The sequence below is a fragment of the Lethenteron reissneri genome, chromosome 23, assembly GCF_015708825.2.
Source record: "Lethenteron reissneri isolate LAM-NWPU_2019-01 chromosome 23, ASM1570882v1, whole genome shotgun sequence".
Classification (NCBI taxonomy): Eukaryota; Metazoa; Chordata; class Hyperoartia; order Petromyzontiformes; family Petromyzontidae; genus Lethenteron; species Lethenteron reissneri.
The window spans coordinates 8209358-8229009 of NC_083801.1; the positions used below are offsets into that span (position 1 = coordinate 8209358).

The window sequence follows — 19652 nt, forward strand, 5'->3', positions numbered from 1 at the left end:
GCGGTACTAAATTTGCTTTGAAACTTTTCCCTGAAAATACGACTTGTCTCAACGAGCTCACACATGATTATAAAGTGACCCTAATTGCTGGCCCTAAGGATACAGAGCAGCCTGGAAAAAATAGTCATATTTTATACATGTGTACCTGTTGGTGCGTGGACAATGTTTATCAATCCCTGATGGAAAAAAAACTTCCCTTGCCCATTTGAAATTGTATTAAAATAGAAGATGGATATGAGCACAGTTCTGATCCTAGGAACACATCCTTACTTCACACTGATGGAGTGGAAGGTGATGGGCAACTCGTGATACAAGCACACTTCAGATAGTACACCGAGCGTTGCTCCCAAGTTCACTTCATATCGAACGTCTAACACATTTCTTGTTCTGCTTCTTCGAAAAAACAAATGACGACTTTAAGGGGAGCCACGCAAAAATAAAATCCAAATGTGTATCATTGCTCAAACGGACATGGGGAGTTACCAATGTTCGTTGACTGCCCTGCACCACATATGAAATGGTATTCATACAATGTCGCCATCTTCTGCCTAACACTGGACGGTTTTTTTTGTTTGTCCTGTCATGGCCGTCAAGCACGGAACACAAATAATAATGAGAATCAAAATCTTTATTTATACTGAAGGAATCCGATGAGTATTCCTATTCTTGGTTCTTTCGGTAAAGTCACGTAGAAGGGAAATAATAAAATAATAAAAATAAAACAATCAAATTATCACGACGTTTCGATTGCAACACAGGCAATCGTCATCAGGTGTGAAAACCACAACAAGATTCTTTTTTTAAAGTGGCCTTTTTTATTAACGTTAAGAAAAAACCCTTCTACGTGACTTTACCGAAAGAACCAAGAATATGAATCCCTGCAGTCACGAAAGCTTTAAATCGAAATTTGAATCCGATGAGCTCTAAGGTTATTTCTCACAGAGAGGCAATGTGATGGAGAACACTGTCTGGTGGTGGCTGTGCTGCCAGGTGGCCTGTAATCCAGCACTGTTGATGGCTGGTGGATCACAAAAATCTCGTGAAATTCCTTTCCCATAGGCGTCGAGGTGTCATATCCTAGCTTGCCAGGAGAAGGCAGTACGGCAAACGGACAAACCTCCATCCGTTTCCATCTGCACGGGGAGGTAATGTTTCCCCCCCTTGCACACATGGGTTTTCTCCGGGTGCTCCAGTTTCCTCCCGCATGTATAACCACTCAATAATTTGTTGAAAACACTTTAAAAATCTCAATCCAGGAACCTTCCTAAAAAAGAAGAATGCTGCGACTTTCCTAAAAAGTAAGTAAATTACTGTTATAAAAAACACTCATTAATTGGTTAAAAACATCTTCATACATAGAAGACTGCAGAGCTTAGACAATTGTTGGCACCGGCTGACCACTTGCCGGGCTGCTTTCCTGCTTGTCTGTGTTTCCTCAGCAATTGCAATTTGCATGACCGACACAATATAATGCAATTTCCATGAACGACACTATGTAAACTAACCAGTCTGTCTACGCACAGGCAGGATATTGTTGTAGAGCTTAGCGCCTTACACGGAGCAATGACAAACACTGATCTCAATTGCGTCTCTCCTATGCAGTAGAACTGCGTGCAATCCTCATGTCGCGCATGACTGGTGTGTGTTCATTTTCAGCAAACGTATGATGATGATGTCGATGTCACAAATCCCATTCTCACCTCCACCTCCATGAACTCGTAGAGCTTCTTGCAGGTAGCAAACAGCGTCTCTGATGTCCCAAATTCAAAGTACCACAGCTTGTTCTTCATCCTGTATTCCGGAAGAAAATGTGAAAATCATGAAAATTATTTTAAATCAATGTTACTGAAAAGCTAAACATACGCTTTATACACATATGAAACAACTCCATTTGTACGGCACATTGTTTTGTACAGCGTCTTCAGATGCAGTTACCATCCCTAAGACATCTCCAAATTGTAGTGTAATGTATTCATTGCATTGATATTGTTTAAATCAATATTATCGTTTCGGACAAAGCAAACTCACTAATTACCATTGGGTACGGCTCAATTGAAGCTTCTTGTTTGCTGTACGTCTTTTTTATTTTACCATTTTTTGTAAACCTAACCCGAACAAAGCACAACATACATCAGCCATCAGTATAACACGGGCCAGTTAGGCACTGGCAAACCATTATAAATATGCCTTGTAGACATTTAATATGTATAAAGAAGCATGTAAATAATATTATCATCAATATAATATGAAGTATACACATCATCCGTTATTGCATGACAACCCAATGTATGCCTAAATTCAATGTTGCATTGGTATTTTTTCATGCACTAAATGTGTCCGTATTTGTCTGAAAACATATCCTTTCAAAACTGTTATTTGGAAATGTCTCTTTAAAAACACAAGGCCGAGTCGACCTAGGGGAGGTCCAGGACCGGTTCAAATAATCGTCACCGGTGGTGGCCGTGAGCGGGAATCGAACTCGGGTCGCCGGGTTCGTAACGCAGCGCACGAATCGCTACGCAGTCGCTGCCCCCCCCCCCCCCCACACACACACAAAGATAAAGACAAAGCTCCCCCGTGTAGCCTGTGAGACTGTAGGGGGCAAGTGCTGTTAGCGAGCGCCTATGAAGGCCGGCACGGCACACGAGGGGGTGGGTGGCCAGCACCACGCCCGGCCGCCTTTGTCCCCCCAGTGGAGATGTTCACCACACCACACCAGTTACTCGTTTGAGGCTGAGTCAACCTAGGGGAGGCCCAGAACCGGTTGAAATAATCGTCACCGGTGGTGGCCGTGAGCGGGAATCGAACTCGAGTTGCCGGGTTCGATATATTACTGGATAGTGTATTATACAATATCATGGTCATCATGATTATCAACAGCCATGATCAATCCATCAATCCACTGCTGGTTGAGGGTTTCCCCACATCTTTGCCATCTCTAAGAAATATGCTCAAAAACGGTCATGGTTTTTTTTAGGAACTGCAGGGGACAGCACAGCACTTATAACAAGTTTTGGCATTACACTTCCATAAAATATACTTAACAGAGGCGTTAATTGTGTAAATAAATGTACCAAGACCCAGAATTTTATTGAGTGGAATATGAGTTGGCTGATCTTATATTAAGCCTAACACGGTCAGTCACAGAAACTGCTTTGGAAGGTGTGATTAATTACTGTTTTACTTTATAAATGGACTCAGCAGCATGCTCCTTGATGTGTGAGCACTTAGCATTGGGGACTGTGAATGCATCATGAATGGAATAAAGCCAAGCCTGACAACACGGGCTGAATGTAAACAAAATCTCTCCAGTCGATTTTGACAGAAGCAGATTTAACCACTCATGCAACAATGAAAACACTGGTCAACACACTTTTTCTGGCATAAGGTATTCCAACGGGTTTAAGGTCAATTTGGGGTGCTGATTCCAAAAATAAACATTGCAGAAGAAAAATATTAAATAAATGTGGATATCTACATAAAATGATATTATAAACACACTATCCTAAAAATACAGCACCATATTTTAACACTAAAGCAGTCACTGACTCGCAACAACTTGCAATCATAAGTGACAGAGTTAATTTCGGGTAAAATCAATGAAAATGGGGTATGCCGATAGCATAAAAATGAGATGTGATAGAGCAAATCTGAGATCAGATTTGGAATCAGCGCCCTGAAATTAGTCTAAAACAGCTGCAAAAGTCCAGGCCAGAAAAAAAAAGTTTTTTTTTGTTGACCAGTGAAATAGACAAAATATTGGGTGGGGTGTCAGTGCGATATGCATCATATAATTTACTCGAATGTTCTAAACATGTAAAGTAAGAAGATTCAGCCGTAACACCTCTGTAAAAAACATCTTCAGAGGCTGAATTATAAATTTAACTATTATTGTTCGCAGAATCAATTTGACTGGATTAGAGAATACGCCTAGAACCCTAGATGAATGACATCATTCAAACTGCTAAAAAAAAAAAGTACGCGTGCTCGAACATGATATGTCACTCAAAGAGACGATGGTCAAAGAACAATGATGGAGTGGCAGACATGGAAGGAACCACTTTGGAGAAGACATCCAATGGGGGAGACAGAGCAATGAAATCAGCTCGTGTGCAGTTGCTCGGTGGATTGACTTTGTTCTACACGATCCCAGGGTTGTGAGAGATGGCAGAAGCCTGGGGAGGCCTGCAGCCCGCAGTGGACTGACCGTGGATCACGATCTTGAATGTTAATTGTTCAGGAAAACCTCACTGAGCCCAAAGACTCTTATTTTCAGGAGGGCTATGTTGGTGATGCTTGGCAAATAAACTGTTTTGTTGCATGTGGGAGGAAATTAGAGTACCAATAGAAACTCCACTTGCAGGCGGTGCTACCATTCACATACGCACAGAAATATGTCAACAAGCTCTGCGGACAACAGTGAGGGCAACAGCCTGATTTTCTGTACCAGATAGCCATGTAAATGTATGGCAATAGTTCACAATGGTGCTTTGAAGAACACTTATTTCCTTACAGTTTAATTAATTATCTCACATTTTACCAACGTGGATACTTTGCTTAGCAACTGTCATATAAAACAACCCCTTGTACCCAGATTACCAAGGAGAGGATCGTGGCATCCACAGCTGCTTAGGTCACACAGGCACTAATGTGGAAGTATATATTCTGTTAACACGAGCTGTTCTTCACAAGTCATATTGGCTCTTTGCTCAAGCGAGTGTTCAGTGGCGCTAATCTATATCAGTCACCCTGAGCAAATGGTGGAAGTTTCACATTGTCCACGGCATGAAGCAGAGCCTTAATAAGTGTCCATGCTTCTAAGTGTTCATCAGCATAATGTGATTTTTTTTCACTCTTTTGTTGAGATGTTATAGCCACTGAACTTTTACCACTTCTGTTCATTATAGTGCGATTATTGCATGATAACCACATTATTATATAGCTGCTGTACGTCTTGGTGACGTGCTGGCATAATATTTTTTAAGAAAGACAGCCGAGAGATGCTTGTGAAAGCCCTATTGCCCTACAAATGTCAGAACAACGTGTTCTCTCATCACAGCAATTAGGGACGAGTCACTCTATTTACATGTCCCAAGCCCCACAGCAACACAAACCCAGCAAAACCTTACCTTGATTTAAATAAATATTCTCACATTCAGAATGAGCATTGAAGAACTCTGGGGCACACTTTCTATTTGTTGTTATATAATGTGCACATCTCTTCTAATGCCAACATACCACCTCAAACATTAAAAGCACATGTGTATTTCTATTGGCTTGCTACGTGACACTTTGAAAACATGCAGGCATATGAGGCCAACATATACCCCTGTTGCCTGTCTAAGCAAAATTTGGGCCTGTTTATATTTTAATTCCTATAATTTAGGTTTCTAACACAACTTCGAATGCAGTTTTAAATAAGCATTGATGGGCTTCTTGAGAAAAAAAAACATTCAGAAAAATGTAATTACAGTAACAGATATGAAAAGGAAGTGAGTATTTCAATGCTGAAATGTACATATCAGTTAAACATTTTTAAAGCACTTCTAATCTGTTATTCGAGGTCGTGTTAGTCAATTCACACCTATTGTAACACACCAGCTTAATACCACGTAAAATGTCGTGGTGGATTTTTTTTTTCTTTCACATCGCCCACTACGATAGGGAATTTAGTCGTCTGAAATGGAAGCTTCCTCACCAGAGGGAAAACCAATGTGAAACATCAGACTGGCACTGTCAGGGAACTGCAGGATTCTTTGTTCTATTTTGAGAAGCATTGGTGGAAAGGAACACACTGTTAGTAAAGCGATTCTCTCACTCTTGACGGGTCTACGGGCCTCGAGAAACACATCATTTTTTTAAATACAGAATATATTTTCTACACTTTGTGAACTGAACATTCTGCTTGCTTATGCTAATTGGGAATGTTTATATATGTTATAGGTTGATCCATCTTCATAATTCGACAAATATACTACATTTTACTTTATTTATCAAAGGTTGAATTGAGATATTAGTCAATAATTGTGTTTTAATTCATTTCAATTTTCCTGAAAGATACATCACAATAAATTACCTTGAGTACATTTAAAAATGTGTCATTTATTTCCATTTTTTAAGGTCCTCATGAAAATATCCCTGCAGTAATTCATTATTAATGTGAAACTTGCACCACCACGGCATATTTGCTTGCAGCCATACGCTTCTGTCTGCTATCCAGCATACAGTTATGAGGTGTGCATGAAATACACTATTTGTAGTCAGTGGTGGATTTTTTATAGTTTTTTTAAGAGCTCACCAGCTTAGAGAACACCTTACAATATCAATATACCTGACAGGGAGAGGGTCATGGAATTGCAATACTATGCATTTACATCTAGATTTCAGCTTTTATGAGACACTTTTATATTTTAACTTGGAGAACCTCTGACATGCATAAATATCACCAAGTTAATTTATAATTCTCTATCTTCTATATTAGAAGTTGCAAAAGCCTGTAACTGTTGTGCACTTTTTTCTTGAGTCCACAAAAGTTATTGGAGGGTAAACTGATACACGGTAAGAACATATATGAAATAGAAAACTGTAACTTTTCAAGTTGAACATGTTTTTCATAATCAACGTTTTTGGGTTTAGATCGCGTTATTTATAAATGTGTCGTAACCCTCCACCACCCGACACATTTATAAATAACGCGATCTAAACCCAAAAACGTTGATTATGAATAACATTGGTCGCGAAAGCCTACGTGTTAAACTGAACATGTTTGTTCAACCCTATATCTTAACAGGTATTAAAGAACAACAATATGGGCAGTCTGCTGAATGGGGAGATACAAATACATTTCATGAGAGCTTATCGGCATTCTAGCTATCAACTGCTACAAACACCCAAAGTGTTGTAGATGGGAGCATGACAGCTGAGCCATGGGCGGCCAACAACGTACACTTAGCTTCAGAGGTTAAGTTGGTTTGATTACTCTCACTGGCTTTCCCAGTCATGCCTTGCAGCTGCATGATGATCCAACGGTTGTGCTTCGATCACGTTCCGTTCTCTCTCGCCTGTGTGACAGTGCGTGTTAAAATAAAGAGTCCTGTGGCATTTAAGATGCCATTATTTACCAGTTTCATGACTAGATTCTCTGAAAAAATATATATCCCCCAGAATAGAATGTAGGTGCAATATTTTTTTGTATATATGTCTGATTTTGTAACTGGTGTGAACTTAAAAAACGTAATGTGCATAGCATTTAAGAAAAGTATAAATATCTGTACTCTTTGGTTATTTCGGTAAAGTCACGTAGAAATAAAATTAATAAAATCATAGAGTACGAGGTTTCGATTGCAACACAAGTAACCGTCATCAGGTAGAACTACATTTGAGAGAGAGACAAAACACAGACACGGAGACAGACACACAAACCGAGAGAGAGACAACACAGAGACACACACAGAGAGACACACAACAGACACACAGAGAGAGACACACAACACAGACACACACAGAGAGAGACACACAACACAGACACACACAGAGAGAGACACACAACACAGACACACACAGAGAGAGACACACAACACAGACACACACAGAGAGAGACACACAACATAGACACACACAGAGAGACACACAACATAGACACACAGAGACCCAATGCCTCTGTGTCGAGGCCTTGAATAGACGGAGGGGGGGGCAGAGAGAGAGGTGGGTCTGCTGGGGCAGCTGCTGGAGCAGAGAAATTAGCCTTTCAACGGATAACTTAGGGTCTTGATCACAACTTGGTGTTTTAATGTATTTGAGGCCAGTAAGTGGTTTAAGTATATTTACAATGATTGCTAATAAGGCTTACATAACAATGAAAACATGTTAAAGAAACATAGTCTTTGGTTCTTTTGGTAAAGTTACGTAGATAGAAAAAATAAAAATAAAGTGACTAATCTAGATTTGAAGTTTTCGTGACTGCAGGGATCCATACTCTTTGGTTCTTTCGGTAAAGTCACGTAGGTATCAAATAAAATAAAATCACGACGTTTCGGGTGCAACAAAAGCGCCCGCCATCAGGTGGGACAACCAGAGCAAGAAACAATTGCTGAAGTGGGCAAAAGGGCTGCTGTAGCAAGCAACACAAGCAGTCGTCCGCTTGTGTTACGATCGAACCGAAGAATATTAATTCCTGCAGTCACGAAAGTTTGAAGTCAAAATGTGAAATAAACATTCTATATTCTGGCGAGCCGTATTGCTTCTGATGACGATACATTATTTTGGTGGGGCATAAAAAGCGAATCACAAAAGTAAAACACGTTTCACCTGATTTGCAGTTTTTTTGTTTAAGTCATTCAAATTGCTAAACCAACTGTTTTTGTTTTACTAAATACATTGCCACAACATTGTTTAAACTTTCCAAACTTCAAGCCATGAAACGCACTTTCATGAAATGCTGTTTTATTATAAAGTGACGAATACACAGGTCTTCTCGCAACCACTTTCAAACCTTAAAAAAGAATGGCTCATACACACTATGTGAAGCTCTACTGGCAAGATGGCCACAGTTGTTATGCGTACAGTACCAGCCAATGTATGCATGCAAAAGCAGGCGTGTTAAATTTAGACAAGCGCTTGGAAGGTGATAAATACAAAAAGGAATTATCAATAGTAATTACTAAGTAAGCTACTGAAAATAAAAAATTGTAACCACTTTCCCATTAACTTTGGAATAAATTACTATATAACGTTAGATGCGTTAAACAACATGTCCTTGCTTCTTCAAAGTAAATGGATACAGGATCATAATTTAAAAATAGGTGTATCTGGAAGATGAACCAGTATAGTCGTTTCTTTGTCTATAAATAAGTAGCGATCCCTGCTATCCAAATTCAACTGTATGGAATATTTGCACGCTCATGGAGTGGAATGGTGGCATAGTGGTTAGCACACTGCTCTATGAACTCAGAGATCTGAGTTTGATTCCTGGCCAGAGCTAATAGTGAGGTGATATTGGAACTGGTTATGAAATAACCTGCAATGACTAGTGTGGTGAAGTATGGTCAAATAACACCCATGAACAACATGGCATGGGTAGGCCTTCATCCAGCAGTGGATTACCAAAAAAATGTAAGTTATAAATATTATGGTACACACAGAAAAATCGAGAAATGTTGTCATGGTTATATAAAATTAATCTCGTAAGCATGTCTTTTAAAAAATGTTTCGACATCAAAATATATAACAAATGTTAATATACATATTCACAGCTCTTGAAATGACTTTAATGACACCCTGGCTAGACCATAACGATGACTGTTTGAATGAGGACCCTAGAGGATGTGTGTGATCTTACCGGCTGTTGAATTTCTCTGGGTGCTTCTCTCTCATCAGGTGAAATCTGTGAGCTATTGAGGCATCCTAGGTGTGAAGAAACAATGAAACTGTCAATAATGTTTTCAGAGGCCAATCAACAAATACAAAAATAGTGAGAAGCTGTGTTTGTTATTCCCCATACACCACTCAAGTGATAAAACTGGTAATTAATTTAAAAACATGATTCAAATGTGCATACAAAGAGAATGCAAAAACACATTAATTTAAACATTCATTTAAGCCACGATAATTGTCAATTTGTATGCACCTTTCATTGAAAAATATACAATTTTATATTGTACTGATTGTACAATATCTGAAACATGTTTTAACCATCAATTCCTTTTATCAGTGAACACATTATGCAGTCCAAATATACTCTGCTTCTCTATGCTTTTAGAGTAGAAATAAATGACAATCGTGCATCAAAAAATAATATGCCCTATCTCTCACAGTGATCGTATACAGCTAGACCAAGCATGCTTGCAATTCTATTCTTGCCCAAAAAATATACATTCATTTCAAAAGTATAAAAAATCTTGTTATATATGTTTTACATTTATATCATTATAACACATTGGACATGTGCATTATCATTGTAAATGTTGAACATTAAATTGATTAACAATGTACAAACAGCCGCATTAACTTTTATTGTACACAATCACACTACATCAAAGCAGTTCATGCAATGTCAGAGCGATTATATTTTGCTACAAATTTGGGTGTCAGCATTGATTAGTATGTACACGGCCCCTGCTCACACAACGCAAAACAGTTACCCACAGTGCATTACACAGCTTTCAATCAGACACGCAGGAGGATATGTGGTCGCATCGGATCTGGATCTCATCTAAATTCAAACGTCAATGTTGAAGAGTCTCCCTGCTCAAATAAGCCTCGGGTGATTGGTGGTGGCCCTGAGCCGGTGGATGGAAAATTCTATATTCCTCTGGCAGGACCACAGTATAATCACTGTTGTCACAAAGCAATGGTCATTTTGTTGACCGTAGTGAAATGATACGTTGTCTCGACCCCTGACCAATATTTGAATCCACAACCTTCCAATCCTGAGTTGGGCCAATTGGCCAGTTCTAAGCACAATCTACCCACAGTGTGTGCTTTGTCAAATCTCTGGTAAATCTGTGTCGACTGATGGGGCTGGCTCATGCTTGCAATAGAATTAGCTTTTAAGCTTTGTTTAACTTTTTTGTGTCACTCATTTGACAAAACTCAACGAGTACCAGTGATTTTGCAAGTCTGCTCCTATAACGTGTACCAAAACACAACGTATTTATTTTTTTAAACTGAAAAATTGAAATATTGTGCACTCTGTCCTGTATAAATTCCAACATGGCGAGCCATGACATGCAAAATATGGAGCCAATATAATGAATAATGTCATGTGCATTTAAACACTCTAATTTAGTATTCTAATTTTAAGACCAATAAGCACTAATTAAGATCGAACGGTGGCACAGTGGTTAGCATGTACTGTGTTATGAGCATCGCTACCCGAGTTTGATTCCTGGCCACAGCTATCTGTACTAGTCCTGTACCCGTCTTTGACCAATACACACAATGTGGTGTGGAATTTGGTTAAACAACCACCCTGCAAGCAACACAGTATGAGGAATCCATCATCCAGCAGTGGATTAACAACAAACGGTAAATTATTATAATTTGCACTCTTATTTAATCATATATGTGGCTTGGTTGCAACTGGATAACATGTATATCTTCAGGTAAAGCATTTCTGCCTCACGGTTCAAAGCTTTGCCAGTTTCTGGACTGGTTCAAGTCGCCTCTTGACTCCTAAATAATGTGAAGTAGAATTCTTGACATTAAAGTAGCGTCGTTATATGGCATGGTTTCTCTTATAAACTGTGGGTCCAAAACGACCCCGTCACTCTGAATATGAGCAAGCAATTGTGTGCCAGTGTGAAGGAATGATTTTCTATTATATCTGCACACGAAGCAAGTCTCTAAAAAGAATTGAAGGAACTATCGTGAGTTTATTTATCTAGAAGCAGGTGATTGTGAGCTGTGCTGTCACCTATATTTGTTTCAAAGTTAACAATTTTGTAGGCATGAAAGGAAAGGACATCCTGCAAAATAGGTTTTATATTTGCTCGTGAGAGAATCCTTGGTGTGTGAAAAAAAATACCAGTGTTTACATTATACATAGAAACACTTATGGCCAACGTCATTTGAAAGTTAAATGCGTAGTCTGTGATAAAGAAAAACAAGCAAAAAGGGTTTAGTTTATGACCCTTCGGATGAACTCTTTTAACTTCAACGGAGAACCATTGCCTGAAAATGTCACTGCTTATTTTCCTGAGTCATAAGTGTCCCTCAACACGAAACATCTGTCTACAACAGCTGAACAATCTTGTCCATGTATTCATATTCTTAGGTTTTTTTCGGTAAAGTCACGTAGGTAAAACATTTAAATTAATAAAAGTAAAATAAAAAATAAAATAAAAATCACGACGTTTCGGAGGCAACACAAGCTTCTGTATTGTCCATGTATGCATAATAGCTTGAAATATATTCCACGTATAGACCTCCTCAAAAAAATGCAATGAATGTATCTTGGATACCATAAATATTGCAATTTACCACACAATGTGCCTGGCTATGTGCCCTTTTGGCTAATAAATGTAAAAAGACATTGACCTGATATTGACAACTGCATATGTGTGGTATGAGTCTAACCACAAGTGACACGTATTGATAAGCGTAAAACTCTATTACACTGCCTTCCTTACATCTCATCTTAATAATATTAATAATGCACTGCTACTATTCTATTTATATTCATTTATATAATTTATAATATTTTTTATTCAAGAAACAATTAATTCCAGCACTTGACAATTCATAAAAACAGTCAGTGATAACATAAATCAGCTACATGTCACTTTATGTTTAAACGTGTACAGTTGCCCTGTATGTATTTCCACTCATATTTAGTTTTACTGGTAGGAACCACCTGGTTCCACCAGCCCACAGGGGATTATTGTGTCCGTCCATCGTTCAGGGAGGGGCTGGGTGGGGAGGGAGGGGCTGGGTGGAGAGGGTGGGGCTGGGTGGGGAGGGTGGGCTGGGGCTGGGTGGGGAGGGTGGGGAGGGGCTGGGTGGGAAGGGTGGGGAGGGGCTGGGTGGGGCTGGGTGGGGGTGGGAGGGGTGGGGCTGGGTGGGGAGGGGCTGGTCACCCCGTGGTGCCCTTATAAAACTCAACGTTTAACCTACTCACGCCGGCTTGTGCCCGCCCTCACAGTCGGGCATATTTGTGGAATAAACCACGCCGCTGTTGACCCTGGCCATTGACCGAGCAACCCAACGTTCCTACCAGCTCCCTCCACAGGAATGTGTTATATTTCTACTTGCTTTATGTATGTTTAACTTCTTTTGCACCGTATGTAGCTAACCGTGCTAATCAGAGGTGCAGGGGAAAGACAACAAACAAAGTTAACACAAAAAGCAGTTCTAAAGAAATTAGTTTTCAACCTAGATTTAAAATTGCATCTCTCCTAATATCAGAAGAGGGTTCCAGACAGCCACAGAAGCGCATCTGAAAGCACGCGATGGACTGGCCCTATTTGTTCAATGGCTTGCAAAAAGCCACTGCGAGGGTGACCAGAATCTGCGTGATGGTGTATGCTCCTTGACAAGATTTGCAAGATATTGTGGTTCATTTGTGGCGAGCACTTTGTGCGTAATGTGCGCGACCTTAAATGTATTCGTTTAGCAACCGCAAGCCGATGCAGCCTAGCGAGCACTGGACAGACATGGTCGGAAATTGCAGTACCCATCACGGGATGTGCCAAATAATTTTGTTAACGAAGGTTGGCGGCTATTCAAATGTATTGGATAAAAAAGGGAATGAGATACCCTGGAGAGAGATTGTGGGTTTATCTGCGCTTCCGGAATTGCTACGAAGCAGCAACAGGCACCTGTGAAAGCGGCATCCGTGATTGCTAAGACATCTGATCCTCACCCGTCTCGCTGGTGGAATATTCAGCACTGAGGACAATGCACGGGTAATGATTACCGGAGTGCTGGATAGGAAAACTGCAAGGTCAAAGGCACAGGAAATTGTAAATATTTAATTATCACTTACCCATCCCTGAGGATGTCATTGCTTGTGAATAATAGCACTCTTCTTATCTTTGTTAATTTATTTTAATGAATATATTTAATATTTATTGTTTAAAGTCATTTATACACTTTTTTGGATTCACGGTGCTATCGCATGTTGAGAGGTTATTATTTAATAATACACGAGTTTGGATTTGTACATCTTTTCCATCATTCACAAGTGCACTGTGTTTAAGCACTGTTTAAGACGAGGCTTTAGTGCAATGATAGTCAAATATTTAAAGTATAAACTTTTCAAGCACATGCATTTGCTATATCATACTTGCCAACTCTATGCCGAACACTCCCAGTGTTGATTATTATGTATTTATGTATTTATTTCCAAAAATCCACAGTCCCTTTAGCGGACTCGTAAATGAAAATAAGTGGTTACGTCGTATAAATGACTTCATTTTGTATTCATTATTTACACAGGAGTTAATGTTTTGTTTTTATTTACATGTTGTAATGGCAGTGTGATATATTTTATTAATTTAGTATATGCCGGTAAATATAATATTATTGTGCATTTTCTCCCATAATGTACTTCACAAATATACTTTTATGCCCAATGCCCACACACGTGCTCAAGCACAGCCCTGCATTAGCTAAACAGATATTATTCAATGACGGCTGCAATTAATTCTGGTAGCTGGTGAAAAAGCCATGTCACCACGACCAACCTTGAGACAACAGGGTCGGGCCTCAGGATGCTGTGGTCAGCCAGTAACGTGAGGGAATGACCCACTCCTCTGCCCGATGCCACACATCCCCAGACTTCCAGATGTATCACCTATACTTACTGCCACTTTGAAACATTGTGACCCACAGTACTTAATGCAATGCTTTAGGCCAGCCTCCATGAGCAATCATATGTAAAATAGCTCCCATAAATCAATAATTGCCATTTTTATTTTTATTCGAATGTTTCCATCTCTTTTTTCCTCTCTCTAGCCCACACAGTTGGAGTATGTGATGCATATGATGTCGCCACGTTCTAAAAATCATGTATATACTGTGTTCTAACCGTTTGTACTATTCTAGATTTGAAGCTTTCGTGACTGCAAGGATTCATATTCTTAGGTTTTTTCGGTAAAGTCATGTGCCTTTACCGAAAAAAACCTAAGAATACGTTTGTACTATATTGTAAAATAATGCTTACCTAATCAACATTTAATTATCCATTTATGTATGTAGTACGGCAATTTTTCACCTATCCATATATTTGTACATTCGTAAATTGCTGTTTTGTTATCGATTATTACATGTCTGTGTATTTATGTTTGTTCTGTATGCCGGATAACAAAAACAATCATATGACAATCAAGAGGATTGATAATTCACCTAAAAGTCTTCACCTTATTTTAAGGCAAAGCAATTCAGACCAAAATCTTGACTGAATAGGTTTCCTCCGGGTTCTCCGTTTAATGCCCAACAGCTAAAGAAACATGTACAAATGTCAACTGGTGTTGGCCAAACAACATGTCCAATGCTTAACAATCCCCTGCAAACATCGCCCCCTTCCTGCGAAAACCTGGCAGGACCCTCCTAAAATGGGCTCTTGAGACTCGGTGAGCGCTGTCCTAGCCGATTCAGCGTAACGTGTAACAGGACACAATGTCCTTCGATCGAGGACAGCCACATCCATAACATTACACAAATATACTCATAAATTGTCAGAAATATAAAAATGAATATCACATGCGTTGCGCTGCAGAGTTATTTGTGATGCCGTATAGTGTAAAGTGGGATGCATTGTGTTGTTCACAAGGGACGAGAAACTCGGATTTACAACCCACGACACATGCAAGTCATTTTGTGAGATAAGCAATATCACGTGCCCAACATACGAGTTGTCATTGTCCCATTGTACGTTCGTTCAACGAGTACAGCTGATGTGCTGGACAAAGGTCCAAATCTACTTTGTTGGATTGAGGTCTACGTATATTAGTTTGACAGCTACTGCAATGAGTAGTACTATTGAACTTATGTTGCGATTGCTCCAAACACACGAGTGTTCCTATCCTGTGGGTGTTCCCAGCTCATCATTCATCAATCATGTTGATGAAGAAAATGAGCGCAACATGATGTGGGAAATATAAACATTCTGCAGGGACACTGGGTTTGATGGACAGCTCCATGACACATTGTGATTGAAATCAACTATCTAATGTCTAGAAAATATTAATGTGGTTTACACTTAACATGACATGATTGATAACACAATTGGGATGTCATTTTTTTATGGGGTTTTTAGGCTTAGCATACAATGTGCTTTGAATTACGGCACCTTCAGAATTTTACAAAGCCCAACTGAGTGTGATGGAAAACACCTGTAATCCACTGACTTGGGACAGGATGTGTTGGTCATCGTGGGATAATATATGAAATATGACACTGCATAGGTTGTAAGGTGCCTATAGGTGTGGCAGTACACTGAGTAGAATCCTAGCCTGCTTGTGTGGAGTTTGAGTGTGCTTCACTTATATGCAGGTTTCTTACCGGCACTCCATGTTGCATTATTTGACCAAAAATTCCAAGCAATGCGCGCTTGAATTATAATGTTTACATGCAGTCAAGCTCTCTTGGGTAAACAATCAATAATGACAGTATTATTTATGATTGTTTAATGGTTACTACAAAGTATGCATGCATGGATGGCTGTTTCAGTGGGTTAATAGCCATGTCAGTACTCAGTCAGTGTCACTAGTTCAAATTTGTAAATGACAATAAAACCCATCACAAGAGAAACAAAAATACAACCATCCTGGGGACAAGTGCCATTTGTTTTGCTCTGGGTAACTCCCCAGGCACAAACAAGGTAAGCAAGTTTTAATAAAATGTCTATGTTCTCTTTCATCCAAAAGTATGATTAATTTCGATTTAAAGCGTCGAAACGTCGTGATAATTTTTTATTATGTTTTATTTTTGTTATTTTATTATTTCCCTTTACGTGAAAATGATGATGGTTTTATAAAGTTACCATTTTTAGTTACATTTGTACTCAACTTAGTAATGTCCAGCTTTTAAATACATGAAATGTCACCAAAATACAAACTAAAAATACACGTGCACTTTTTTGGATTTCAAAGAGAGTTTCATGTGGGGAAAGTAAGAAATAAACATGATATCAGGAAATGTTATTCCACAAGTATTCCCAGTCAATAACTTTTGCTCGTGTCATTTGGATTAGATGAATGAACAGATGCTTCCTTCATTACCCAAACTGGTTTTAACCTCAAATTTGGCGTTCTGGGTCAGGCCGAACATTGGGCATTTCTTTCCGCCTGTCACACTTTTCAGGCGTTGAAGTGAGGAATGTCATCTGGTGTCCACCTTATTAATTCTGCTTTTCCTGTTGGGCCCCCCAAGACTCCTACAATTCTACCCTCCTGAAAGGTTGTGGTGTATTTTCAACCAATCAAAATAGGGGGAGGTGACCAGCCAGTTATTATCCAACCACATGAGTCTTGCGGAATAATCAGGACAAAGCAGATAACATATAATCAGGGTGTGGGCCAGGTGATGCCCCTTAATTCAACTCCTGAAGATGCCCGCGGTAGTGCATGGCAAAAGCGCAAGTGAAAGAAATGCTCATCTCACGACTAAACCCTGAAGGCCATGCATGAATTATGAGTGGCTGTGAAAATCTACACGTGAAACTGGTTTCACAAAACTTTACCTGTATTCACAAAATTTTACCTGCATTCAAGTTGTGTCTGTTTATGAAACAAAATATATATTCACGCTGAACACCGACTTTTACATTTGTAACATAAAATGTGTATTTGATACATTCGGATTAATTTTAGAAATGTAATGCCAGTTCCATAATGTGAAAAATGTGTGTTTTGTGATGTATATGCAGTAGGACACTGTTGAAAAAAGGAGTTTAACTGAATTAATAGCCTGACATTTTATCAATATTAAACGTTTCTCATAATCTATATTATTAGAATTCACTGTTGATACAGCATAAATATAAAGGGTCTGCTTCGTAGCCAAAAGGAAAATGACATTTAGGCACAATCAACCAAAAGGTTCCTTGGACCAACATTTTCCAGGAGCATTTGTTTAAGAAGGCAAGCTCTGAATTCATTATTATATTACAAGGCTCTTCAGAAAAAAATATGGCTTGCTAGACAAATGCTTCTGTTATTAAAACGGCTGTGAAAAAGTGCTTAATAGATCATCAGATTCCTCGAGTATAAATACAGATTCTTATTCTAAAGAAGATCCAACAACAAAAACACCCGTGTGAGCATAAAATATGCCAAAGAATCCCCCAGATAGTGCATAGACTCTCGGTGGATGTGCTGCTGTTAAAGCCTGCATATTGGTGGTGCAGCCAGCAGCACGCATGTCTATCCAGTGCCGGTATTTATACTGCAGCTGGTACTCCTTTGAGGGCGAGCCAACCTCGCGGAGGCCCAGGACACGTTCCGATACCATTTGACACAGATGTCATCCATGGCGAGGAATCTAACTCAGGTCAATGGGTTCGTAGTGCGATCTGCAAATCACTCTGTTTTCTCTGCACCCCCCCCCCCCCCCCCCCACTCTTTCTGTCTCATATATTATACTCATCAAATACACAACTACACACAAACACACATTTCTACATGATAACAGCATAGAGTTACTGGGCAGATACATAATGATACAAATAAGGATGCTCATCATAATATATCCTGACACACAACAAATTACAGCTGTTGTCAACAAAAGGAGTCCAACTTGAATTTAAAACTTCAGAGAACGAGGCAATAAAACAAAGCACAGCCTGTACACAATTTACCACAGCCCTTTGTTGCTACCACACACACTGTGATGAATGCTAGTCATTTTACAACTTCCCCAAGAAATAAAATATTCAGCCCACATCGAGGTCTCAAGATATTGCCATCCATTTGCACTGAAAATTAAACTTATGCTCATTTGAACATAAAATTAAACGCCGTGTCATGCATCAGACACACATTAAGACCTTTAGCTTCCATTTTCACTGGGGAAAAAAGTTAAGATTTGGAATCCGTCATTAATCCTCATGTTTTAAAGAACTGGATTTTGCGTAACAGTCGTAATCATTGCACTGAGCGCATTACATTGTGGCTGTATATTATCTCTCGGCCTTAATGGCTTAGAGTTTGTGACCTGTCGCTTGTAAATTTTCCATTCTTGGATTCAAGGCCAGGACCTATGAGACCGAGGCTGAGCCACAAGGCCAAGCCAAGGTCAAAGCCAGGAGTCTTTTAGATTAAGGTCAGTGTCAAGGCCAGTCAAGGCTGCATCCTCTAGGCTGAGGCCAGTGCCAAGGCCAGGACCTCGAAGCCAAGTTCTTGGACCGAAGCCACACACCCGAGGATAGGGGTCAAGGACAAGACCTAAGGAAATGTCCTGAAGCTGGCATTGAGGGCGAGGGCTGGTCTTGAGGACCCAAGACTGCAATTTTACGACACCAACATGCGAAACAGTGGCTTAAAGTTATAATTCCCAAACTACATCAACTCGAAATGTTTGAAAACTAGTAAAGTATGGCTCCTTTCATTTAGTCAACATAACATAAGTAAATCAGCATCACGAAGCTGCCTGTTTTACTACGACTACAAGTTTTTGTTTGCAAGTGGAAGAACTGCTGCTATTGTTCACTGTTTAGTCTCACTTGACTCTCTATGGAACTATATTAAGCATTTCAATATATTCTGAATCACTACAATTTCAAAGAATAAAATATATACAGTAACACCTCGATATTCGAGGTAAATGCATTCCTGGAGCATCGTTCGTATGTTTAAACTTCGTATGCTGAATATGTTATGACATTTGTACTATGAGGATGCGTTCCCAGCCTTTGTAATTTATTATTTCATACTATAAACACTTCATAACTTACCATTCATATTATAAACAAAGATAATTTATATTGAAAATAAAATTACATGTTATGTTGTACAGTATGAAAATAAAACATTAACTTAAATAGAATAAATATATTGAAGAGACTTAATTTTATTCGCATTTATATAGTACCAGAGATTGATACATGTAATGTTTATTTAGTTATTTGATTAATTATTTTAGTAAAACATTTTTTATCATTCAAATAATGGTAACCATTAAAATAATGGTAATCAATCCAAAGTTTGTTGTAC

At 39.1% G+C, this 19652-nt stretch overlaps 1 protein-coding gene across 1 annotated transcript in view; it reads right to left on the reverse strand.

The window, feature by feature from the left end:
- LOC133346230 (diacylglycerol kinase beta-like) overlaps window positions 1-19652 on the reverse strand; it is a 149705-nt gene that overhangs the window by 26004 nt on the left and 104049 nt on the right. Inside the window, exons 19-20 of the mRNA XM_061557769.1 lie at window positions 9338-9402; window positions 1701-1791 (exon numbers count right to left, since the gene is read on the reverse strand). Of these exons, the coding sequence (XP_061413753.1) occupies window positions 1701-1791; window positions 9338-9402 (156 nt within the window). The remainder of the gene's footprint in view (window positions 1-1700; window positions 1792-9337; window positions 9403-19652) is intronic.